At 40.9% G+C, this 26,797-nt stretch overlaps 1 protein-coding gene and 1 non-coding gene across 5 annotated transcripts in view; both read right to left on the bottom strand.

The window, feature by feature from the left end:
* The window catches only part of AHCYL2 (adenosylhomocysteinase like 2), a 205,292-nt gene that overhangs the window by 15,063 nt on the left and 163,432 nt on the right, over positions 1-26,797 (bottom strand). For all 4 annotated transcript variants that reach the window (XR_008526806.1, XM_024249306.3, XM_024249307.3 and 1 more), the window contains 10 exon segments: positions 25,380-25,523; positions 24,849-24,949; positions 17,590-17,692; positions 14,047-14,141; positions 10,958-11,064; positions 9,208-9,324; positions 8,527-8,590; positions 7,960-8,048; positions 4,921-4,991; positions 1,499-1,593 (listed from right to left, as the gene is read on the bottom strand). Coding sequence is in view for 3 of the 4 variants with exons in the window: in XM_024249306.3 (XP_024105074.1) it covers positions 1,499-1,593; positions 4,921-4,991; positions 7,960-8,048; positions 8,527-8,590; positions 9,208-9,324; positions 10,958-11,064; positions 14,047-14,141; positions 17,590-17,692; positions 24,849-24,949; positions 25,380-25,523 (986 nt within the window). In the remaining variant the exon portion in view is untranslated.
* On the bottom strand, positions 8,730-8,791 carry LOC112134463 (U7 small nuclear RNA). The gene has a single exon (XR_002915889.1). It is a non-coding gene; the product is annotated as a U7 small nuclear RNA (small nuclear RNA).

Raw genomic sequence — 26,797 nt, 5'->3', positions numbered from 1 at the left:
ATCCTTGATCATTCAGCAAAGAGGCAGTATGGCACATAAATGAAACTTAAGCAAAAGAAAAATAAAGAACCAACTACCAACTAAATTGTTCATTGTAAGCAAAATATCATGGTAAGAGAGAGTAATAAGGCCATACCACTCAGACACCCCAGGGTAGAAAGAGGCTTTGGTAGGTTGTTCTGCCAGCTATTTTTAATAATGGAAGAATAGAGCACAGAATTTAAAAAAGGGAAACCATATATAATAAATATTATCCAATAAGCTCTCAGTACACCAGCTGGTCCTTACCTGGCAATGCTGAAGCTCAATCAGAGCAGCCCTCAGTGGAGATGAAAGCATGCTTTGCTTGAGCCAGTTACCCAGAGAGAAATACAAGCGTGCCATAAAAATGCCAGAAAAATTTAAAACCAGAGTAAAAGTCACACTGAGAGATACTTTGGTAAGTCTGAAAAGAAATAAGCAACACTTGGCTGGGTGTGGTGGCTCATGCCTGTAATCCCAGCACTTTGGGAGGCAGAGGTGGGCAGATCACAAGGTCAGGAGTTTGAGACCAGCCTAGCCAATATGGTGAAACTCTGCCTCTACTAAAAACATAAAAATTAGCCAGGCATGGTAGCGGGTGCCTGTAGTCCCAGCTACTCTGGAGGCTGAGAAAGGAGAATCACTTGAACCCAGGAAGCAGAGGTTGCAGTGAGCCGAGACCGCGCCACTGCACTCCAGCCTGGGCGACAGAGCGAGACTCCATCTCAAAAAAAAAAAAAAAAAAAAAAAAAGAAACAACATTTCTATTAACTATTACTTGGGCAACTTATTAGTACCAAGTGCTATTTTGGATTGGAAAATTTTAGGGTGAATATAACCAAATTAGAGAATCAAAGTGATATATTTTCCAGGTTTGAAGAACACAGGCTACTACACAATGGCGCTGGATTGATTATGACATCTACAGACACAATTACTATAGTTTGGAAAACATGTGAGCGGTGACCTCGCCCAATAAGAGAGGGATAAAAGAAGAAACCACAGTATTTGATACACACAGTCAATCCAAAGCAACATAATCATCCCAGCCCATAGATTTCTCTCCCTTATTTCCTTGGACCAACCTACTTATCTTTATGGTAAAACCAAACACCCCCAAAATACTGACTACCATACTGATTCACATTCATTGTATCACTTAGCTTTGAGTTTGTATCATTCATTGTAGTTTTGAGTTTATCTTGCTCTCAATCCTAAACATAGAGATAAGGCTTATGGTGTAAACAGGCATCGAGCTTGAATAGAAGATGACAATCATTTAAAATTATTAAATTGAGATGAAGAAACTTTATAGTCTCCAAAAACACAGGCTATAGGGCTAGTAAGTGAAAAGATGTGGACAACTCTGCCAGGATAGTCATGTTTAGGATGGCCTGTGACCCTGCTCTCTCATTTTCCAGTTTGTTTCTTGTGAAGGAGAGAAAAAAGCCCCCAATAATGAGCTACTTGATCTTACCACGTCAATCTCTGTGTTGGAATGTCCCATGTTACAAACGATGCAGCTATTCTTCATACGGTCCAAGTGCTCTCTGGTTACCACATTCTTGTTACCTTAAAAACAGAAGAGAGGTTTGAGCAGCAGTGGAGAAAGATAATCCACAGAATGAGAAAATAAATGTGCAAATCTTATATCTGATAAGGGACTTGTTATAAGGAATTCTTACAACCCAATAAGAAGAAGACAATTTAAAAATAAGCAGGCCAGGCCAGGCGCTGTGGCTTATGCCTGTAATTCCAGAACTTTCGGAGGCTGAGACGGGCGGATCACGAGGTCAGGAGATCAAAACCATCCTGGCTAACACGGTGAAACCCCATCTCTACTAAAAATACAAAAAATTAGCTGGGCGTGGTGGCAGGTGCCTTGAGTCCCAGCTACTTGGGAGGCTGAGGCAGGAGAATGGCATGAACCCGGGAGGTGGAGCTTGTGGTGAGCCAAGATCGTGCCACCACACTCCAGCCTGGGTGACAGAGCAAGACTCTTTCTCAAAAAAAAAAAGCAGGCCAGGCATGCTCACTCATGCCTGTCATCCCAGCACTTTGGGAGGCTGAGGCAGAATCAATAACTTGAGCCCTGGAGTTTGAGACCAGCCTGGGCAATATGGCAAAGCCCCATTTCTACAGAAAAATACAAAAATAAGCTGGGTGTGGTGGCATGTGCCTGTAGTCCCAGCTACTAAGGAGGCTAAGGTGGGAGGATTGATTGAGCCCCTTAGGTCGAGGCTGCAGTAAGCTGTGACTGCACCACTACACTGTAGCCTGGGTGACAGAGTGAGACCCTGTCTCCAAAAGAAAAAAAAGAAAAGGATCTGAATCGACATTTCTTCAGAGAAGATGTACAAATGGCCAATAAATACATGAAAAGATGCTCATCATCATTAGTCATTAGGGAAATGGAAATCAAAACCACAATGAGGTACCACTTTACGCTCACTAGGATGGCAATATCAAAAAGACTGACAATAACAAGTGTTGGTGAAGATATGGAGAAATTAGAAGGCATATATATTGTTGATGGATTGTAAAATGGTGCAGTCACTTTTAAAAAGTTTGGCAATTCCAGCCAGGCGCGGTGGCTCATGCCTGTAATCCTAACACTTTGGGAGGCTGAGGCAGGTGGATTGCCTGAGGTCAGGAGTTTGAGACCAGCCTGGGCAACATGGTGAAACCCTGTCTCTACTAAAATACAAAAATGGCGTGCGCCTGTAGTCCCAGCTACTTGGCAGGCTGAGGCAGGAGAATCCCTTGAACATGGGAGGTGGAAGCTGCAGTGAGCCAATATCGCGCCACTGCACTCCAGCTTGGGCGTCTCCAAAAAAAAAAAAAAAAAAAGCTTGGCAACTCCTAAAAATGTTGTTTTTTTGTTTTAAATCACTCAAGTGATTCTCCCACTTCAGCTTCTCGAGTATCTGGGACCACACCCGGCTAATTTTTGTATTTTTTTTTTTTTGGTAGAGACAGAGTTTTGCCATATTGCCCAGGCTGGTCTGAACTCCTGGGCTCAAGTGCTCTGACTACTTCGGCCTTCCAAAGTGCTGGGATTACAGGTGTGAGCCACCACACCCAGCCTGAAAATGTTAAAAACAAAGTTACTATATGATCCAGCAATTCTACTCTTAGTATACACCCAAGGGAACTGAAAATATATGTCCACATAAAAACTTGTATTCAATGTTCATAGCAGCATTATTCCTAATAGCCAAAAAGCGAAAACAACCCAAATGTCTACCAGTTAATGAATGGGTAAATAAAATACAGTATAACCATACAATGATACATTACTCAGCAATAAAAAGAAATAAGGTACTGATATATGCCATCACATGGGGAGGCCCTGAAAACATATTGAATGATTCCTTTTTTTTTTTTGAGAAGGAGTTTCACTCTTGTTGCCCAGGCTGGAGTGCAATGGCACAATCTCGGCTCACTGCAACCTCCGCCTTCCAGGTTCAAGCAATTCTCCTGCCTCACATTCCTGTAGCTGAGACTACAGGCGCCTGCCACCACACCTGGCTAATTTTTTGTATTTTTAGTAGAGACGGGGTTTCACCATGTTGGCCAGGCTGGTCTTGAACTCCTGACCTCAGGTGATCCACCCACCTCGGCCTCCCAAAGTGCTGGGATTACAGGTGTGAGCCACCGTGCCCAGCCATAAATGATTCCTTTTTTAAAAAAATTATTATTTTTTCCCCTTCTTTTCACAGGTGTTGCTATGATTCCATTTATATGAAATGTCCAGAATAGGGAAATGGTGGTTGCCTAGGGCTGGCGGATGATGGAGGATGGAATAAGGAGTGACTGCTAATGATATGGGGTTTCTCTTTGGGGTGATAAAAATTCGATAATTGGGATGTTCCACAACTTTACTAAAAGCCATTGAACTGCATACTTTAAAGGGGTGAACATTACGATGTGAATTACAACTCAGTAAAAACATTAGATTGTGGTGATGGTTGTACAAACTCTGTGAATTACTAAAAAACAGTGAACACTTTAAATGTGTGAAATGTGTAGTGAATGAATTACAGATCACAAAAAAGCAATTAAAAAAAAAAAAAAAAAAAGGTCCAGGCTGGGCAGGGTGGCTCACACCTATAATCCCATCACTTTGGGAAGAAGAGGTGGGAGAATCACGTTGAGGCCAGAAGTTTGAGACCAGCCTGGAGAGTGAGACCTCATCTCTATTTAAAACAACAAAAGAGATCCAGGGGATTGATATGAACCATGAACAGCTTCTTATGGTCCCTCTTCTCTGCCCCTATTTCTTCCTAAGGCTACAACTACAAATTTTTTTTTATTCTGTCTGATTTCCCCCTCTAAAATAGAATTATAAAAGAAAACCAGTGTTCCTGTAGTTTATGGTTCTACATAAAAATAAGTATCTTACCCTAGAGGAAACTAGCCATTTCTGCATATTCCTTAAAACTCAAAATCTACCTCTTTGGAAATTAACAGAATAACCTCTTCTACTTTCTCTAACTATGAAGAATTTCTCTCTAGCCTTGCCTTAATTACATACTAGAAAGAAACATACATCACTTTTGGAGGTAAAATAAAAAATCAAGTGTACATTTAAGATCTGGCTTCCCAAATAAAACTTTATAAGTGAATCTCATCTCTAGTTATCTCCTAGGATGAATGGAGATATAACAGTTGTCTTCAAGGGTGAAGAGAAACATTTTTACATAGGAATGACCTAATCGTATACCTTTGGTCAGAGCTCTAAAGAATTAGGAAGAATGTGAAAGACTGGCTGGCTTTGCGGGGTACTCTCTCTCTCTAGATTTAGAGTTTGGTTTTTCAGAATATTTCCAATCATCTTACACTTGCTCCATAAAAACATTCCCAAGTGCCACCCCATTTAAAATGTCATTATCATACCTGTACAGGTAATAACAATGTCCACTTGTCGGATGACCTCATTTAATTTCACCAGTCGAAATCCATCCATACTGTTGAAATAAAGCATGACCCATTAACCTAAACAGGCAGCTGGGGAGCCTTTTAACACAGGACTTCAAAAGCTAATATCAAGTTGCTGTCATTTCTTGAGATAGCTGAACTATTCTTAGAAGTGAAAAATCCAGACAATTTACTTAGTTCATACAAGACAGAAATAAAGGTTCCTTTGCATCATGGAACTTATTTCTTCCTGATAATAGGGAGCCAGGGGCTACCATGAGATTCCCTGACCAAATTTCTAGAAACTAGAAAGTGCCACTTAGCCATTTAACCAACTACCCCATTGAAAGTGCTCTCTCCAAGATCATCAGTGATCCCCCGAAGGCCTAACCCAAGATTTCTTAGATTCTTAACTGTGTTTTTTTTTTAGAGATGGGATCTCACTATGTTGCCCAGGCTGGAGTGCAATAGCTAGTCACAGGCATAATCATAGTGCACTACAGCCTCTAACTCTTGGCATCAAGCAATCCTCCTGCCTCAGCCTCCTGAGTAGCCAGGACTATTGGCATACGCTACCATGCCCAACTTCTTAGACTCTTATATTATTTGATTTCTTCTACTACATTAAACATTATTTGCCTTCTTAAAACTCTATACCCCTTGGACTCCAGGATACATCTCTCCTGGTTTTCCTTACTTCTCTTAATTGCCTCTCCTCAACTTCAGCCAACCTTTGGATGTTGGTGCTCTGCAGGGTTATGCCTTTATTCTTTTCTCTATTCTTTCAGTATAGAGAACCACATTCTTCCTTTGGCTGCAAATGACTGCTTATAGATGGTTGATTTTTACATTTGTATCTTTAGCTTAGATCTCTCTGAAGCTTCATAGCCAAGGATCAAATTAGCCACTGGATAGCACCTCATCAATGTCCCAGAAGGATCTCAAACTTACTGTGTTTGAAAATAAACTTATTATTTTCTCTGTACCCATAATCTCATCTATTTCTTCTTTTATATTTTCTATCTTGATCAAGAGCATCACTGTTCATCCAACTGAATGAGCCATATAAACAAGAATGTCCTTGCTGCCTCTCCCGAATTGAAGTTGTCACCAAATCTGGCTGACTCTTTTTCTTTAATTCCTTAAACGTCTCTTTCATCTCTCTACTCTTCTCTAATACATGCTGGCCTTGCTTGAGTTTAGGTCTTATTACTTCTTGCCTAGATTACTATAGTAACACCTGGCCCAATCTCATTGCCTGCAGGTTTACATCTTTCTAAATCATTTTGCAGACTGATTTTCCTAAATGCAATTTGGATCATGTCACTTCCTTTCTTAAAATACTTCAGTGAGACTGCCTGTTCTTAAGGATAAGGCAGGATTAGAGTAAGACCCAAATACTTACAGCGATATGTGATTATACTGACATATGACTCCCATGACTCCTACCTTAGATAGTACCACTCCCCCAAATGTATTTCATCTGCCAACTACATTAAAATACTTCCAGCTTCTTAAATCTGCCATGCTATCTCCTTCCTTGGAGACAACACACATGTTCCCAGTACCTGGAATATACTTCCAAACTAAGAAAACACCTATACAAATGTCAAGACAGCTCTGCTGACATCTCTTTCTACCCTGCTCCCTTGCTCTTCAGTAAGCAATTTCTCCTTTATGCTCCTACAGAAGCATGTGCCATTTAACTCCATGACAGCACTTACTTTGCTGCACAGTGGTTATCTGTGTGCTTCTAAAAGCAGGACCTTATCTCATTTATATATTCATCTTATTCATTCTCAGCACATAGCATAGTATCTAATGCATAGTAAGTGATCAATTCATGTCTATAGGATAATCTGAACAGTATCACAATTTGTATTAAAACATGTTCAGGTTCCTAAACCCTTAGTGTACCAGAAGGATGATGGTTCCCCCAGGCTACAGACACTTGGACTCTGCAATAGTTTTTAAGAACAGTGGTATTTCCCACCCTGCTGAGGATGGCAAGAGACAATTTTAATAACATCTATTATTTAGTGAGCATATATTATGTGGCAGCAGCTCTGTACCTTATATAATTATGTATTTGTTATATAATGTATAATATAGAATAATAATAATTATTATTTTGAGACCGGGTCTTGCTGGGTCACCCAGGCTGGAGCGTAGTGGCATAATCACAACTCACTGCAGCCTCAACCTCCCAGGCTTAAGTGATCCTCCTACTTCAGCCTCCCAAGTAGCTAGGACCACAGGCATGCACCACCACACCCAGCTAATTAAAAAAAATTATTTGTAGAGATGGGGTCTCCCTATGTTGCCAAGGCTGGTCTCGAACTCCTGGGTGCAAGCAGTCCTCCTGCCTCAGCCTCCCAAAGTGCTGGGATTACAGGCATGAACCCATCACACCCAGCCTATGCTAATTATTATTTTACTGAACTCTCACAATCCTATGAGGTAGGTATGATTACCCACATTTTATAGATAAGAAAAGTTTTAACTTTTAATTTTAGAATCATTTCAAACTTAAGAATTATAATACTAGTGTAAATAATTCTCATATATGCTTCACTCAGAGTTAGTAGATTTTACCCTTAACTGGGATTGGTCTAATGTTTCCTCACAATTAGATTCAGGTTATAAATTTTTGGGAGGAACACCACAGAAGGGCTATTTTCAGTGTAACACATCAGAAGGCATCTGATGCCTGCCAATTTCTTTTCTGATCATTATTTGAAAGGCAAGTATTACACATGGAGAAGGTAAGGGGCTACTTGTTCTCTGGCTAACAGAATCCCTGCTACTATCTCCATAGGATTTCTAAATTTTTGCTTTTCTGATAGTCTCTGCTCTCTCCAAGCAGAGCTCCTTGACCTTTTTGAAAGACAGATGCTTTGAGTTAGTGGCAGCCTCTCTGAGGATCTGGGCTCCTCTAAAATAAAGTGTGGCATCAACCAGACCATTCTTTGGAGACAGCTCCGAGATTGCAAGTGAGATGGTAGCATAGAGGCTTACCAGGCTTGCAGGGCACAGATGGGGTCAATTTCAGTTACATACACAATGGAGCCCATGGCTTTCAGGGCAGCACAGCACCCTTTCCCCACCTGAAGAGGGGAGAGAGCACACATATTAAGGAAAGTCACTGAGAAAACCACTTTTCAAAGCTTCTGGTAAAGTGCACCCCCTCTTTCCACCCCCAAGAGGAATTTCACTGAATAGATTCATACTTGGGGAAAACAAGAAGAACAAATAATTGAATGCAGCTCATAAACAAACCCCTGGCTCCTGCTTATTGCATTCATGTGCACAAGAACACCCACACTCACGATTCATAATCAAAACACAAGCTAAAAAGAACATCACAAACGATGGTACTGCAGCAAGTCAGAAAATCAACTTAAGGAAGAATGGCGGCAACGCAAAGGGAAAAAGAAAGTCTACTTCAACCAGAGGGCCTCTGAAATTCTTTTTCTCATCTAAAGTGGTAAAGAGTGTACTCATATGTCCATACAAATAAAAAATTCCAGAATATTTCAACAAAATCCATTTAAAACACCTAATAAATGAAAGGTTAAACTTCACCTCTCCATAGCCACAGACTACCACTTGCTTTCCACCAAACATCATGTCTGTTGTCCTTTTAAGTCTAGGGGGAAAAAAAACATTAAATCAGAAAAACCTTCTCTTGTTTCTCCCTTGAGGTTAGATTGAATCTCTTTGTTTCCATGGGGTTTTTTGGTTGGTTTTTCATTTTGAAGGAAAGTCTGGTTTCTTTTTTTTTTCAAAGGGGTTTTCTGGTAAAGACCAGAAAACCTGCTAGACAAATTCTAAAAGAGCTGTAACACTGAAAGTCTGGTTTCTATCCTAGAGAAACTAATGACCAGAAAGGAAGGTTAAATAAAATACATATTTTCTCACTTCCTGCCATCTAACCAATCCTATATGTAAGGGTTTTTTTCCTTTTTTTTTCCCCTTTCTTGCAAGTGGTGCAGAAAGGAAGAAGATGTAGATAACACAGTAACTTTTAAACATAAAAGCAACATACATTTATTAGATAATATTTTGAAAATATTTAGAAATAGAAAAGATACAAAGGAGAAAATAAAAATAATGTAATTTTAATTTACGAGGTGACAAAGCTCTGGCTTAATGGAGACATTATCCAGAGGTGCTACATGAATCCTTTCCAGAAATAACCACAGCCAAAAAACTTAGAATCTCAACTTGACATCACAACTTCATCTCAAAGATAATAAACATTACCCATCAAGAATTGATTCACGGCAACAGTAGAGGTTGTCAAATTTCTGTTTGGTGACTGAGTCATTGACATTCATGGCTGGAACACACAGCTTCCCAGCTTTGGACAGTTGGTACAGCCTGAGGATGAGGGAAGCCAAGAACAAAAAACATCAGGACATTACAGTCTACCATTGCTTTCATAGGAGGCCCCAGAAATACGTTGATTGGTTAGGCATGAGAGCATGAGACATGACTAGTTTCATCCTATTAGGTGGCCACTGAGAAATAAAGAATATCTTTCTAGAGCCTGCATATATAGCTTCACAATAAAGATTTTATTCAAAAGTCATGTGGGGGAAATCCTTGACCCATCTCTAAATTTTAAGGCCTTCACTGGAGACTACAAAAAGTGGGAGAGTGGGAGCGGGTTGAAGGTTGAAAAATTACCTGCTAGGTACAATGTTCACTAAATCTGCACTGGTCTCCCTGCCTGCCACAACTACAGGTACATGAGACTATGCCTGGCTGTTTGTGTTTTTATTGTTTGTTTGTTTGTTTTGAGATGGAGTTTCACTCTTGTTGTCCCCGCTGGAGAGCAATGGTGTGATCTTGGCTTACTGCAACCTCTGCCTCCAGGGTTCAAGCGATTTTTGTGCTTCAGCCTCCTGAGTAGCTGGGATTACAGGTGCCCGCGACCACACTCGGCTAATTTTTGTATTTTTAGTAGAGACGGGGTTTCACCATGTTGGCCAGGCTGGTCTTGAACTCCTGACCTCAGTTTTGTACATTCAAAAAGATGATAATGTATTGAAGCAGTGATGGTGGCTGGTTCAGAATTTACTTCCCTAAAACTTTTTTTTCATACTTTTAGTTCTTTGTGGGTGAAATAAATCATAGAAATGATCACAGAAATTGAACTGAAATAATTCCAATTTTACTCAGAGAATTATTGCTCATTTGAGAAGCAGAACTCTACATCCTTGCTCTCCATGTAAGAATGTAAGCTCTAAGATGGCAGAGTTTTTTCTGTCTGTTTTGTCTACTGCTAGATTCCTAGCACCTAGAGCAGTTCCTCATTCATTGTAGAAGTTCAATAAATATTTGTTGAATGAATGAATGAATAAATGTGTCCAAAAAGGACAAGAAGTTAATTGTTTACAATCACTAGAAAACATGAGGACTTCATTTGTTCTCCCACCTGCCCCCTTCTCACTATTTTACGTTCATTATTTGTGTTATTAAAAAAAAAAACAAAACAAGAGAGATCTGCTCACCTCATAGCAAGCTGAGATGTGGTTACTTCATAGCAAGCTGCGATGTGGTTACCTCATAGCAGGCTCCAATTTTTTATTTTTTAAATTTTTTTATTTTTTAATTTTTTTATTTTTTTTGGAGACGGAGTCTCCCTCTGTCACCCAGGCTGGAGTGCAGTGGCATGATCTCCACTCACTGCAAGCTCCGCCTCCTGGGTTCACGCCATTCTCCTCCCTCAGCCTCCTGAGTAGCTGGGACTACAGGTGCCCGCCACCACACCAGGCTAATTTTTTTGTATTTTTAGTAGAGACGGGGTTTCACCGTGTTAGCCAGGATGGTCTCGATCTCCTGACCTCGTGATCCACCCGCCTTGGCCTCCCAAAGTGCTGGGATTACAGGCGTGAGCCACTATGCCCAGCCCAGACTCCAATTTTTAACACGTGTTTTTATAGGTATGTGTTTATAAGATTTTATGTCTAGACTGCATAAAACCAGGTATGCCCATGTCAAATCTTACCTATGAACTCCAGTAACACTCTCCTCTACTATGCCCTTGATTTTCTTAAACATGTTGGGATACTTTTTATAAATCCAGTGGGTAAGATCCCCTCCATCATCCAAGATCTGCAATAGTAAGCATCAATAACATCATTCACTTTGCTGAAGCCTCAAGGCTTCAGTGCTTCTCTGGGTCTTGCATCCCAATCTAGTTAGCAATTTGCAGATATTTCAAATTTCCCATATGGTTATGCAAAGTAACTTAAAGCCAGAGTAAATGCAATAATCTGCCAAATAGTCATTATATTGAAGTAAAAGACAGTGAGAGGAGAAAGGCCAATTGTAATTCACACAGCCAAACGACCCTCCCCATGACATATCTACTGTATCAAAATATACAGCAACTAACTGAGGATTTTCTTATGGATTGATAACTTGTGGTTATCTAGGCCACTAGATCTTGAATCTACTATAGGTATTCAGAAAGCCTAAATGGACTTTAAATATATTCAGTCAAGACTTAGTTTAAATAAAAGGCCTCAGTTTACAGAGCCTCTTAAGAAAAAAAAGAAAAATAAATCAATAAATGGTCAGATAATTAAGTCTCCCTCTCAGAACAATGGTTTATAAAACCGTATTCCTTAATCCTTTTCTTCTCCCCAAGTATAGGCACTCTCCCACCCAAAATATCAGGCAGCACTGTAGGGTTTTGCCTAGCACAACCTCACACTCTGTACAAACCAAATTAAAAATAACCAGGGAACCGTGCAGCATGTAGGTGTGCAAGCATGCCTCTGAACAGCTCATCTATCACTATTTCAGGTTGGGATTAAAGATAAACACAACGCTGTGCCCACTGGAGCTTTCATCAGCAGAGAAAAGCTTTTGAATTATAAAGCTTAAGAAAAACCAGCTTAGAACATTATTAGGCACGAGGCTGTGACACTTCAGTCCTTCTCTAGGCTGTCAGAAGTGTTTAGCAGGACTCTGCAAATTGTTATACCCATCTTCCTGGAAAGTCCCACAGAATTGGGTTGCCCTCTGCTGACATGCACCCATCTTGCAGTCCCATCAATTATCAACTCTACTATAAGTGCCAAAACTGCCATTCTGGACCCCAGAGTACACAAAATCCCCAACCTCATGTCTACCACCTGATCTCTTTTTTGCTTTTGCTCTTGCTGTTGACCTATTTTCTCTCACTCACTCAAACCTTGCTTGAGAACCAGGATCCAAGTTAGGACTCTCATCAAAGCTCTTGTACTTGCTCCATACTACAAGTAGAAACCCCCAGAACAGATGCCCCACGAAAGCAAAACGCTCTTCTGAGTTTCTCTCTCCCATTCTCCATGTATGGAATCCCTCATGAAGTTTTCCCTTCCACAGAAAAGATAAGAGACAAGAGAGATTGAACAACTGGAAACTCTTGTGTTGTAAGTCTCACTATTCTCATCCATTAGAGACAGTAATTGCTGTCTCTAAGATTTACTTAATGGATGCTGCCCATAATTCTCACCATGTAAATCTACTGCAGAAAATTCTTGTCATCAGGAAATCTTCCCGAGGTTGGGAAGCAAGGAGAAGTACTAAATCTTGACAGAATCCAAAGAGGTATGGGTCCTGTTTTCTGGGGTGACAACTGTTTTCGTCCTTGTCTTACTCTCTTTATTAACCTTCCTAGCAGTTTGTGCTGGTTCTACAGTTTGTAAAAGTTCTCCAGGTACAATCCTAATGTCCTCCCTGGGTTCCTGACTTTAAAAATCAATGTTTTATTCCCAGGAGAAACCCCCTGGCATATCTGCTTTAGCATCTGTCAGTCACACTCCCTTGTGTCACTATTAAAACTGTTGGAATGAGCTGACTCATCTTACAGCCACTGTCAACTCTGCTCCCCCACCCCTTTAGGATATGAAGCTCTAACCCAGCTTCCTCAAACAAGCCTGGTGCAGTGTGACCTGGATCACAGAATTCAGAAAGAAGCTACTTCTCTGCCATGCACCAAGTGAGGCCTGCTCTGCAGCCTTCAGCAGCAAGCAACGGTTGGCCTAGAGCTTCAGGGATTCTTTTGTAAGTACATTCCCTAATTTCAAAAACTCCTATTTGCAAAATAGGAGTACCTTATACTTTCTGTAGCTTTTTTGGGGGGGGTGCTGGGGTTGGGGCATGGTTTCACTCTCTCACCCAGGCTGGACTGCAGTGGCGCAATCTCGGCTCACTGCAATCTCCACCTCCTGGGCTCAAGTGATCCTCCCACCTCAGCCTCCTAAGTAGCTGGGAATACTACTACTACAGGTGCATGCCAACACATCCTGCTAATTTTTGTATTTTTTGTAGAGAGTGTCTCCCTATGTTGCCCAGGCTGGTCTCGAACTCCTGGGCTGAAGGAATCCACCTGCTTTGGGCTCCCAAAGTGCTGGGATTACAGGCCACCACACCCGGCCCTCTCTGTAGCTTTTTGCCTCTTTGCAAATCTAATGTGCTATCAGGCTTCAAGATTTGATCTTCTAAAAAATAAAACAAAAATAAAAATGAAGCAAAAATTAAAACCCCAAAACTTCACCTCGTTGTCTTTTTTAATGTGGGGAAAGAATATAAAGAGAAGAAATTTGAACTTGGAAGCTCTTCAGGTTTACTATAAATTCATTATATGAACTTTATTATTTTTATTTTTTTTCTAGTCCTGACTAACATAACAAGTATATGGATTCTAGAGAGAAGGCTAAGTATCTCCAGAACTCTGGGGTGGTTTGTTCGGGTTTTTTGGTTGTTGTAAGGGGTGGGAAGTAGGCAGTAGCAGGGGATGGAAACTCATTACTATTGTTTTTTAACCAGCCACGTGAATCCTGGGCAGCGCTTTAATGTTTCTAATGAATATAAATGCTTCCAACATTAGAACCAATAATTAAGGCACTCTGAGGTTATAAGAGCTTCAATACTCTTGGGGTACCCGTAGCATAAGAATCTAGTTCTGCTGGAAACCCAGGTACGTCAGATAGAAATGAAGCCATTTTCCTTCCTTCTTGTTGGGAAACCCTCTCCGAGGCCATAACCTCCTCCCATCCCCATTCCTGACCCCTACAGAATTGTGTTAGCAGAAATCTGACCCACCATGTTTGGCTGCCAGCCCTCCACATTCACACATCTATCAATACACCACCAAAAGTCATCTTCTGACTCTCCCTTCCAGGCAAAAACAGGAAATCCTGAGGAAAAAAGAACAAAGAGAAACCATTAAAGACCAAAAAAGGCTGACCCCCTAATTTTAGTGAGAAGATTCTGGTTTTTCCTAATTTCCAACTCTCTCATTCTGCTATATTCCTTGGATTGACATTCTTCACTGACTGGCGTTGCCTTCAGCTCCTTTATCCATTCCTTTGTCTTTGATAGTCATTCTGCTCTTATTAGTCAAGGAGGACAAGCAGAATTGACAAAGGTATGACAGTTGTTTAAAATGTAATGAAAGGGGGCCAGGCGCGGTGGCTCATTCCTGAAATCCCAGCACCTTGGGAGGCTGAGGCAGGTGGATCACCTGAGGTCAGGAGTTCAAGGCCAGCCTGGCCAACATGATGAAACCTGTCTCTACTAAAAATACAAAAATTAGTTGGGTGTGGTGGTGCATGCCTGTAATCTCAGCTACTCAGGAGCCTGAGGCAGGAGAATTGCTTGAAACTGGGAGGCGGAGGTTGCAGTGAGCCAAGATCGTGCCACTGCACTCCAGCCTGGGTGACAGGGCGAGACTCTGTCTCCAAAAAAAAAAAAAAAAAGTGATTAGAGGGAAAAGAAAAACCAGAAACAGGTACTTCCTGATCCACTCAAACTGGCATTCTCACCATTTCCCAATTACACTTTAATTTTTCTGGCTTCTATACTTTAATCATTCCACCCTATTATTAAGGAAAAAACCCTTACGTGTTTCTCCACTTGCTAAAACATTACTAGAATTCATAGCCCAGTTAAGTGTCATGTTCCTAATGAAGCCTGATTAACCCAGCTGGAAATGAGCTCTCAAGGAATCTGAACTTTTCTTTTCTTTTTTTTTTTTTTTTGAGATGGAGTCTTGCTCTGTCACCCAGGCTGGAGTGCAGTGGCATAAACTCGGCCCACTGCAACCTCTGCCTCCCGGGTTCAAGCGATTCTCCTGCCTTAGCCTCCTGAGTAGCTGGGACTACAGGTGTGTGGCACCATGCCCAGCTAATTTTTGTATTTTTAGGAGAGACAGGGTTTCACCATATTGGCCAGGCTGGTCTGAACTCCTGACCTCATGATCTGCCCGCCTCAGGCTCCGGAAGTGCTGGGATTACAGGTGTGAGCCACTGTGCCCAGCCTCTTTTTTTTTTTTTTTTTTTTTTTTGAGATGGAGTCTCGCTCTGTCACCCAGGCTAGAGTGCAGTGGCGCAATCTCGGCTCACTGCAGCCTCCGCCTCCTGGGTTCAAGCGATTCTCCTGCCTCAGCCTCATGAGTAGCTGGGATTACAGGCCTGCACCACCACACGCAGCTAATTTTTGTACTTTTAGTGGAGACAAGGTTTCACCATGTTGGCCACGCCGGTCTTGAATTCCTCACCTCAGGTGATCCACCTGCCTCAGCCTCCCAAAGTGGGAATCTGAACTTTTCCAAGCCTCTTGTTTGTGTAGTGAATATGGATTTATAATCTGTCATGGCATTTATTATATATGTCCTTGTATCATCATTATTTATATATGTGTATTATCTCACCAAAATATAAGATTCTGAGGTTAAGGACATTGTCTCATTTGCCCTTACAGCTCTTAGAGTAGGTCAGTAAGCATTTGTTTAAAAAAATATATATGGGGCGGCCGGGTGCGGTGGCTCACGCCTGTAATCCCAGCACTTTGGGAGGCCGAGGCAGGCAGATCACCTGAGGTCAGGAGTTCAAGACCAGCCTGACTAACATGGTGAAACCCCGTCTCTACTAAAAATACAAAAATTAGCCAGGTGTACACGTATGTTTATTGCGGCACTATTCACAATAGTAAAGACTTGGAACCAACCCAAATGTCCAACAATGATAGACTGGATTAAGAAAATGTGGCACACATACACCATGGAATACTATGCAGCCATAAAAAATGATGAGTTCATGTCCTTTGTAGGGACATGGATGAAGCTGGAAACCATCATTCTCAGCAAACTATTGCAAGGACAAAAAGCCAAATACCGCATGTTCTCACTCATAGTTGGGAATTGAACAATGAGAACACATGGACACAGGAAGGGGAACATCACACTCTGGGGACTGTTGTGGGGTGGGGGGAGGGGGGAGGGATAGCATTAGGAGGTATACCTAATGCTAAATGACCAGTTAATGGGTGCAGCACACCAACATGGCACATATATACATATGTAACTAACCTCAACGTTGTTTACATGTACCCTAAAACTTAAAGTATAATAATAAAAAAAAAAATTAGCCGGGTGTAGTGGAGGGCAGCTGTAATCCCAGCTACTCAGGAGGCTGAGGCAGGAGAATCGCTTGAACACGGGAGGTGGAGGTTACAGTGAGCCGAGATCACACCATTGCACTCCAGCCTGGGCGACAGAGCGAGACTTCATCTCAAAAAATAAAAATAAAAATAAAAATAAAATAAAAATAAAAAATAAAAATTAAATTAAATTAAAAAAACAAAAAAAAAGAAATGGGCTGGGCATAGTGGCTCACACCTGTAATCCCAGCACTTTGGGAGGATGAGGCGGGAGGATCACTTGAGGACGGCTGTTTGAGACCAGCCTGAGCAACACAGCAAGACCCTGTGTCTTCAAAAAATTTTTTTAAATTAGCTGGGCATGGTGGCATGTGCCTGAAGTCCTAGGTACTCAGAAGACTGAGGTGGGAGGATCACCTGTTCCCAGGAATTGAAGGATGCAGTGAAACACGATTGCACTACTGCACTCCAGCATGGGTGACAGAGCAAGACCCTGTTTCTACTTAAAAAAAAAAAAAAGGAAAAGAAACGAATGCGTATGTACAATTCACTGGGGTACACATTTAATATTTGTATTATAAAGTATTAAATATTTTTCTATCATATATACAGCCATAAAATCTCATAAATAAGTAAATTAAAATGAAAGAACAAATGAAATGCTGAGAGTGCTAGCTGTACTGCCAAAGAGTAAAGGCAAGAGGCTGGCAAAGTCCAAATTTCTCTATTTCTTTTGTCCATCAAGTACCAGTGGATATTGTGATCAAATATTAATCTGCCAGGTCAAGTCTTCTTTACTCCTGAAGCAGAAACACCAAACATTAAGTCAGGGCAAATTACTTGCTGGAAAACCAACAGAGTCACAAAACTATGGCTGAAGCATTTTCTCCTTTAATCCATGTTACCTCAGTGAGTAGTGTTCACTAGTGCTCTGCTATTAGTGAATTAGTGAGTTAAAACAAAGCATTACCTAACAATAGAATATTAGACATAGGTAGATATTTGTCAACTGTAAAACAGCAAAGTTAACTAGATCATATTTGACAAGCGGAGGCCAGAAAAAGAGCAAATTCATGAAGAATCGAGATCCATTTCTTCCAAGATAGTTCTTTTATTGTCAACCTTCTTTAAAGATTCACGCTGAAACATAAAGTAAGTCTCCAAATAGACTTACTTTAGCCAAAGGCACAGAGAACAAGCTCTTACCACTTTCTGCTAGAGCAGCAGCCACTTCATTGAGAGTAGAATAGATGTTGCAGGCAGCCCATCGGCACTGGGCCCCCAGAGCACCCAGAGTCTCCATAAGCACCTGTATTAAAGACAAAGCAGGGTATGAGCAAGCCTGGGCCAAACAACTAGTCAAGGAGATAAAGTTTATATATTTTACAATCAGAAAATACAACAGGAATGACTTAAGCCAATGATTTTCAAATTGGGCTCTACAGAACCTCTTCAGTATTCTAAGAAGGCAAGTATTGGGGGAAGCCATGGGAAGAGGGAGGCTCCAGCTGACTCTATGTTTTTACCAATTTAAATTAAGCTTCCCCATAAGATTTAATAAACCAAGGACTTCAGAGCCAAAACTTTTCTGAAAAAACAGATTTACAGTTCTGCTTCTGCTTAGAATATACAAAGCTACAAGAGAAGCTCCCACCTTAACGACAGGAAAAAGCTGGGTAGCTACTAGGAAGGCTGAGGTGGGAGGACTGCTTGAGCCTGGGAGATGAAGGTTGTAGTGAGTCGTGACTGCCACTGCACTCCAGCCTGGACAACAGAGCGAGACCCTGTCTCCAAAAAACCAAACACACGGCCAGGCGCGGTGGCTCACGCCTGTAATCCCAGCACTTTGGGAGGCCGAGGCAGGCAGATCACGAGGTCAGGAGATCGAGACCATCCTGACTAACACGGTGAAACCCCATCTCTACTAAAAATACAAAAAAAAATTAGCCGGGTGTGGTGGCGGGCGCCTGTAGTCCCAGCTACTCAGGAGGCTGAGCCAGGAGAATGGTGTGAACCTGGGAGGTGGAGCTTGCAGTGAGCTGAGATTGCGCCACTGCACTCCAGCTTGGGCGACAGAGCAAGACTCCATCTCAAAACAGAACAAAACAAACAAACAAACAAATAAACACACAAACACACACAAACCCCCAAAACTGGGTAATCTACAAAGCCAAACTCTTCTTGAGCCCATCAAAGATTTGAGGCGGTAAAGCACAGAAGTGAACTGCCCTCCAAAGAGTGGCAAATCCTTTTAAAGAGAGAGGGGAGACGGTTTCACCTGTGGCAGCGCATGGGAGGAAGAAACGGCTGCCACAGATGAGGATAAGAAAATATCAGCTAAACTTTTGAACAATTACGAAAGGCTGGGTGTGGGAAAGTGTGTCAATGTGGAAGTTTTTGAAGCTCCAGGCACAAGTAGATTTCCCATTCACATGCAGGCTGTTTTCCAGAGGCTTCCACCCAGTGCTCAAAAGAAAGACTCGGGCAGGGAGCTGACTGGCTGTGCTCAGAAACAGACATGAAACCTGGGCACTTCCCTACACTCTTCTCTCATAGGAACCAAAGCCTCGAGCTGTAGGAAGAGCAGGAATTGGGCCTGCCATTAGGGACTAGGCAAAGATCCACTGTTTCTGGAGAAAGGCAGAAGCAAAAACTCTGCCTCTGGGAGAGGCACAGGAAAACCTCTTGGGCCCAGGACAGTTCACTGATACAAAGTAAGGATCTGCTACCTCTCCAGCTCTCCAGGAAGGGCAGGAAAATACGTCTTGCCCAAGACCCACCACAGATTCAAGGCAAAGTTTGGCTGCTACAGATAGGAGAGGCAGGAATATTGAGAAAGCCCTGCCCCTCACAGAGGTCTGCCTAAGACTTGAGACTGCACCAGAGATCCAAGAACCCCACTTGCCCTCACCATGTGCTTAGCCCCAGGAAACAAGGAGCAGCAGTCTAGTGCAGCATATGAGGCAGGTACTTGAAAAGAGGACACTTCTGTGGCACACATGTGCAGAAGTAGCTGAAGGCTGAGGGTAAAGTAGAAGCACTGAGGAATGTCCTTTGGTAACCTCAAATCACAAGGTTATAGCAGTCCACTGCTGGAGGAATTTGAAGCCTTTGTTGGTATACAACAAACTCTAAATTCAGCCCAATTCATGACTATAATGAAAACTAATATACTACCACTCAATTAAAAATGTCAGGACATATAAAAAGTAAAAAAAAAAAAAACCACTGTCAGGAAATAAGTAAACAACAGAGGCAGGCTCTCAGATGAGCCACATGTTTGATCAGACAGGAGATTTAAAATAACTATGATTAATATGTTTATGTTATTTATTTTTTTTATACAGAGGATCTTGCTATATTGCCCAGGCTGGACTAATATGTTTATGTTAAAGGATCTAGTTGAGAAAGACAGAAAACATCTATGAATAGATAGAAAATTTCAGCAGAGATGGAAACAATAAAAAGTCAAATACAGGCCGGGCGCAGTGGCTCAGGCCTGTAAAGGCCAGCACTCTGGGAGGCCAAGGTGGGCAGATCACCTGCGGTCGGGAGTTTGAGACCAGCCTGACCAACATGGAGAAACCCCATCTCTACTAAAAATACAAAATTAGCCGCTTGGTGGCACATGCCTGTAATCCCAGTTATTTGGGAGGCTGAGGCAGGAGAATCGCTTGAACACAGGAGGTGGAGGTTGTGGTGAGCCAAGATTGCACCATTGCACTCCAGCCTGGGCAACAAGAGCAAAACTCTGTCTCAAAAAAAAAAAAGTCAAATACAAACGCCAGAAAAAAAAAAAAAGTCAGATTAAAAGTTCCTTCAACAGGTTTATCATCAGACCGGGCACATCCAAGGACAGAATCAGTGAACCTGAAGATAGACCAATAAAAATTACTGAACTGAGCCAGGCACAGTGGCTCATGCCTGTAACCCTAGCGCTTTGAAAGGCTGAGGCAGGAGATCGCTTGAGGCCAGGAGTTTGAGACCAGCCTGAGCATCACAGCAAGATCTCATCTCTACAAAAAATTTTAAAAAATTAGCCGGGCATAGTGGTATATGCCTGTAGTCCCAGTTACTTGGGAGGCTGGGGCAGGAGGATTGCTTGAGCCCAGGAGTTTGAGCCTGCAATGACTGTACCACTGCACTCCAGCCTGGGTGACACAGTGAGACCCTACTCAACAAAACAAAACAACAACAAAAAAAGATATTACTGAACTGAAATACAAAAAGAAAAAGACTGGCAGAAAAAAATCACAACAGAGTGCTCAAAATCTATGGGGTCTATGGGAATCTATGGATTCTTTCCCTCTTTGCCTTCTGGAACTCCAGTTACATGTATGGAGAGGGGAAAACCAGGATCTGGGAACAATGACATTCCAAAAGCAAAGAGCACATTAGTGCCCAGATCCACTAAAAGGAACCAGGCATTCTGGGAGAAATGGCTGGTTCCAAGAGTAGGGCATGGAATGTTCAAGATGAGCTTAGGTGATCTTGTACCAAAAGCAAGGAAATATTCAAAGAATGAAAGGGATATGTCAAAAGACAAAAGAAGTCACAGAAGCCACACTGAAGAGGCTCTCCCTGGTCAAATTGGGAACAAGATGATCATGTAAATAAGTAATGATAGTAATGGATTATAACCTATTAAATAAAATAGGAAACAATGATTCCATACAAATAAAAATAATGAATAAATCAAAATAAGATAAAGAATGAGATATTTACAGTTTCATAGTACTATCTCACATAAACATATTAATTCTATTTTTATTTATTTTTGAGACAGGGTCTCACTCTGTCACCCAGGCTGGAGTGCAGTGCAATCTCAGCTCACTGCTCACTGCAATCTCTACCTTTCGGGCTCAATCAATCCTCCCACCTTAGCCTCCCAAGTAGCTGGAACTACAGGCACACGCCACCACACCTGGCTAACTTTTGTATTTTTTTGTAGAGATGGGGTTTTACCATGTTGCCTAGGCTAGTCTTGAACTCCCGGGTTCAAGTGATCTGCCAGCCTTGACCTCCCAAAGTGCTGGGATTACAGGCGTGAGCCACTGCACCCAGCCTAAAAAACATATTAATTATAAACTGGGAAAAAAACTTTTACAGAGGAAAATCCTGGCAGACACCACCTCAATCAAGGGATTAAAGTGAATATCATCAGTTCTGGGACAAACTGAAATCATGTGCCACCTGATAGGATATATCACTTCCCTGAATTCCCACCATAGATATATAGCCTGAATCTCATAATGATGAAGCATCAGAAAAATCCAAATTGAGGAAATTCTACAAAATAATTCATCTGTAATCTTCAAAAGTGTCAAGGTCATGAAAATCAAAGAAAGACTGAGAAACTGTTCTGTACTAATGAAGATTAAAAAGACATGACAATTAAATGTGACATATAACCATGGACTGGATTCTTTTGTTAGAAAAATACTATCAGAACAACAAGTGAAACTCCAGTGGGATCTAAGGATTGGATGGTAATAATGAATCAATGTTAATTTTCTACTTCTGATGGTTATACTGGTAGTACAGGAAAATGTCCTTGTTTGTAGAAAATATACACTAAGGTATTTGGGGATTGCTATGGTCTGAATGTATGTTCTCCTCCCCCAGAGTCATATGTTAAAAACTAATCCCCTAGGTGATGGTATTAAAAGGTGATTATGGAAGTGATTGGAAGGTGATTAGACATGAGATTTCTGCCCTCACAAATGGGATTAGTGTACTTATAAAACAAGCCTGAGGAAGCTTGCTTGCCCCTTTGGCCATGTGAGGGCACATAGAAAGCACCATCTATAAGGAACAGGCGCTCACCAGACACTGAATCTGCTGGCGCCTTGATCTTGGACTTCCCAGCCTCCAGAACTGTGAACAATAAATATCTATTGTTTATTAATTACCCAGTCTAAGGTATTTTGTTATAGCAGCCCAAATGAACTAAGACAAGGGTGAAACAGTATTAGGTTGGCAAACAAAGCATAATTTCTTTGTCGTTATTTTTTTAAAGGAAAAAAATTTGGGGTGAAAAAATAAATTAATATTAAAATTGGTAAGCTAATTGTGATTAATCCATTCAGGAAAAAAATAGAAAGGGAACCATGAAGGGTGGTAATGCTCAGTGAGCCTAAGGGTAAAAAACAAACTAGATGTAATTCAGCAACATGAGACAGTAGAGAAGCACTTACTATTTTAAGCTACCACACTGAAGTCTCATGTCGCTGACTGAGCAGGCCAAAAAAGACTCAAGAGTGTTTCTGTCTTGATTCATTAGTCTGTAGCTCCAAAACAGATAGCTTTTCAATTTATTATATTAATTTTGGGCAGTCAGGGTACTCTTGTCCTCAGAGAACATGTAACCCAGAAAAGTTTCATAGTGAAGATGCCAATAGAAGCTGTCTGTACCTTGAGGAATCTCTAATGTTCTTAATCAGGAATGTGACCACATAAGTGTTGTGCTTTGGGAGAGACAATCTTTGGAAAGCTGATCTAGCCACACAGATGACCCAGATCTTATGAATCCCCATAAAAGATTCCAGACCATTGCTCAATATAACAATTTCCCGATAGTGGTCTCATTATGGTTAGCAACTCCATATATATTGCATCTCTGGTGATAAAAGAGGAGATCTAGAAAATTGTGGGGGCATTTTTGGTTGCCACAATAATTGGAAGGGGAGTGCTATTGGCATTTAGTGGGCAGGACCAGGAATCTGGACATTTTGAAAGTGTCTCAACAAAAAACTGTGTTGCAGCTGGTACAATTTTCAAATGTCCCAATGAAAGTTCACATGGGTGAAAAACCTATCTACAATGATCTGAGTTTAGAACCTAATTCCACTTTACAAATTAGCAAAAAGTAGTTTTGTAGTTTTAATACAAAACAACAGTTTTTCCAGGAATGTAACAGCTATGTAAATGAAGAGAAAACTCATACTTTTTGTTGTTCTTGTTGTTTAGAAGTTTACAAAAAGTTGTTTACTATTTCAGAAAATCATGGCAATGCTGCTCTGATGCTCTGGAATCAATAACACATTTATTTCTGTCTTCAAATAATACTATTTCAAATAATACTGTGAAATAGTACAAATATCTGATTGTCCTACTATAGTTGTCCTCAAGTATTTACATATTGAAATACACATTAAGTATTGTACTTTCTTTTATTCCTCCTTCATATTTCAGTTAAGATTTTATATTGTTTTTTTTTAAAGATTATATGTACCTAGACATGTTATATCTGAATTTCATTTCAGGGTAATTCAGGGACACTGCAAAAAAAAAGTTTTTTAATAAAAAGGGGACATTAAAACTCATGAGAGTAAGGTAGGAATCACTGGTGTAAGCAAATCATGGTAATTCCACACCCCTTGGGTAGGACTGGTGGAGCACAGATACATGATCCAGTTCTGCCCAATGAGACACGATGGAGTATCCTGAAGGGACTTCTCTTGAGCAAGGAAGAAATGGTCCTTCTTCCTTTTCATGTCAGTTTGTGATGACTAGAATAGTTGTAAGCATCTTGCTATCAGCTTGAGGGTGAAGTAAGCATACTGAGGAGGCAGCTCCAAGAGAATCAGAGAGGTGAAGCTGGAGCCCTGAGATCCTGCATCTGAAGTCTGCCTTCCCTTTGGACTTTCTGCTATGTACTGTGATAAATTCCTTTATGTGACATAACTTTTATTACAGTCTGTTGTTGTAATTGCTGTCTTTTATTTTGAGTTACTGTTGTTCATTTCTTACTGTGCTGAATTTATAGCTGTCTCTCAGTATCCTCAGGGGATTTATTCCAGGACTCCCATGGATACCAAAATCTGAGGATGCTCAAGTCCCTTATACAAAATGATGCAGTGTTTGCATATAATCTGTGCACATCCTTCTGTATATTTTAAAGCATCTCTAGGTTATTTATAATACCCAATACAGTGCAAATGCTATGTAAATAGTTGTTATATTTCTTATCTGTTATTTTGTATTGTTGTATTATTTTATTTCCTGAGTATTTTTGATCTGCAGTTGGCCAAATCCTCAGGAAGCAGAACTGGTGGATATGCAGGGCCAATTGCATAACTTAAACTTGATTATAGGTATATATGTATAGGAAAAAACATAGTATATATAGGGTTCAGCACTGTCTGAAGTTTCAGGTGTCCACTAGGGGTCTTGAAACTTATCCCCCACAGACAAGGCAGGGGGACTACTGTATAATGAAGTTAAAATCTTGACTCTGTGATTTCTAGCTGTATAACCTTAAACAAATATCTTAAGCCCTCTGAGCCTCAGCTTCTTCGTTTATAAAATGGAAACAAGAATACCTGCTTTATATGGCCATTATAAGGATTAATGAGCTAATACTTGTTAAGCTCTTAACTCGGTGCTTGGCATGTTGTAAGCGTTCAGTAGCTCGTGGCTATTATTAACTATTGTTATTAAAAGGAGAAAAGAAAAGAACTCACAGCAGTCTGAGCAGTGATGTGTGTGCAACCCACGATTTTGGCTCCAGCCAAAGGCTTTTCTCCTTGAGCTCTCTTCCTCAAAGCCATCAATGCAGGCATTTCTGAAAAGGCCCAATAAATACAGCAATATTAAAGAAGAGGGAATAAGAGATAAAAGAACAAACAGAAAAACTTATTTTCTTGAGTTAAGATCCTTCCCCTGATCAGGTTAGATTAGGTTTCTCCAGGGATCAAGACATTAAACCTGTATTTTCCTTCACAAAGGGCTTTTGGAGACAAATGCTCCAGGGTTCTGATTCTCTATATTTCAGTCCTTATCCAGTCTCTACCTTTTTTTTTTTTTTTAAATATAGGGTTCCTTCTAGACTTGCCAGATTTCCCCAGTGTTTCCTGAACTCATATTTCTTTTGTTGTAAGTATTCTTATCACATAGAAATTTCACAAGCTACCAGACCCCAGACATAAAAAGGGATTAATATGGACAAAAAAACACAGGCAGGTTAAGAAGGAAAAGGTGCTTGTTTTCTTTACCTTGTTCAGCAATTTCAATTTCTCTTCGTCCAAACTCTGCCTGTTTGATGTTCTTAACACAGAAGTCACTGCTTCCCTTAGAGTTCTTTTGCTGCTTGTCCCTGGGTGATGTCTCATCATCAGAGCTATCTGTATATGAAGCCGCTGGAATGACAGAATAAAAAACACTCAGGGAAAAAGAAATGCTTCCTCTAAAATTCCAAACCATGGAGCGAATGAAGCTTCTCTAGCCACCTAGCGCCATATAAATTTTTTACCTTTGTTAAGTACCTACATGCTATACACATGCCAGAAGACGGAAGCTGAAAGAGATTGCCAAAGACATTCTTCCTGGATAGCCTTAACTTGAAATGTAGGGCTAACTTTATCCTCAGAACATGCAGAGGTCCTTGAATACGCAAAAAGGAAAGGTTACACCACGGTAGCATTAGGTTAACGTTCCTAATGCAAGGTCATGGTCATTAACATATGGGTTTTTGGGATTCTAGCTACTCTGCTCTGTGTGCTGCTTAAATACTTGATATAATTTGTGTTTTAGTATAATTACTGAACAGATAAGACCTAGAAAACAAGGAATCCATGGGAAAGTAATTAAGAACCACACAAAAAGTATTTGTCTGACCTAACAGAGCTTTCTAAGACGGACTCTGATGAGGCTGAATTGTGCCTGCAGACCCAATTAGACATTGACAATGAAGTATTCAATGTGCTCTCCCTTCTTGCTGGCCTCAGTAGGTCCGGCGTTAGGCATTTTAGACTCCCAAAGAAGTGAATAAATCCTCCTTTGGTACAATAAAATGCTCTGATAACTAATCCATTTAGCAACATATACTAGAGTGTGAAAGGTCTAAAACTTTTTATCGTGGCTAACAGGCAGCTGCTGCTACTACTATTCACATGCTTAGCTGGAGTCTTTTTAGTCTTCATAGGATTCTGTAGTTACTAACCATTTGCTAGATTATTTGAAGCAGTGTCCTTCCCTGATTTGTGTTTGAGCTTCTGAAGATAGTTCTTAACCCCCAAGTTTTTTGGGGGGTTAAGAAACACTCTCTAGAAAACGCTTTGTATCTCTCAATGGAATAAGTACTGCCATCACTTTTAAGGGTAGAAAACTGTGAAAGCTCAGAGTGCCTACGGTCTACGATGCTCTGATCTACTTATATGCAGAGAATTAAGGCATTTCTGAGATTTCTTAGCAAAGGGTCTATCTCTGGGAGGGCTGTAAAAGGCAAGTCTGACCTTGCCCAGTTAATCAGGCATGGCACTACAAACCATTTGGGCAGCAGGGGCTTGAGAATCTCTTTTAGAGCTGGAGCAAAGTCCTAACACGAGGCAACAGGAATGAACATGGGCACCAGGGGAGGTGAGGGAATTAGTAAATCCCCAAAGAGACTTTTGTTCTTGAAAGGAGCTAATCT

Source organism: Pongo abelii, chromosome 6 (assembly GCF_028885655.2).
Source record: "Pongo abelii isolate AG06213 chromosome 6, NHGRI_mPonAbe1-v2.0_pri, whole genome shotgun sequence".
Lineage (NCBI taxonomy): Eukaryota > Metazoa > Chordata > Mammalia > Primates > Hominidae > Pongo > Pongo abelii.
Note: the sequence above shows the minus strand (reverse complement) of the source record. Positions and strands in the feature narration are given on the sequence as shown.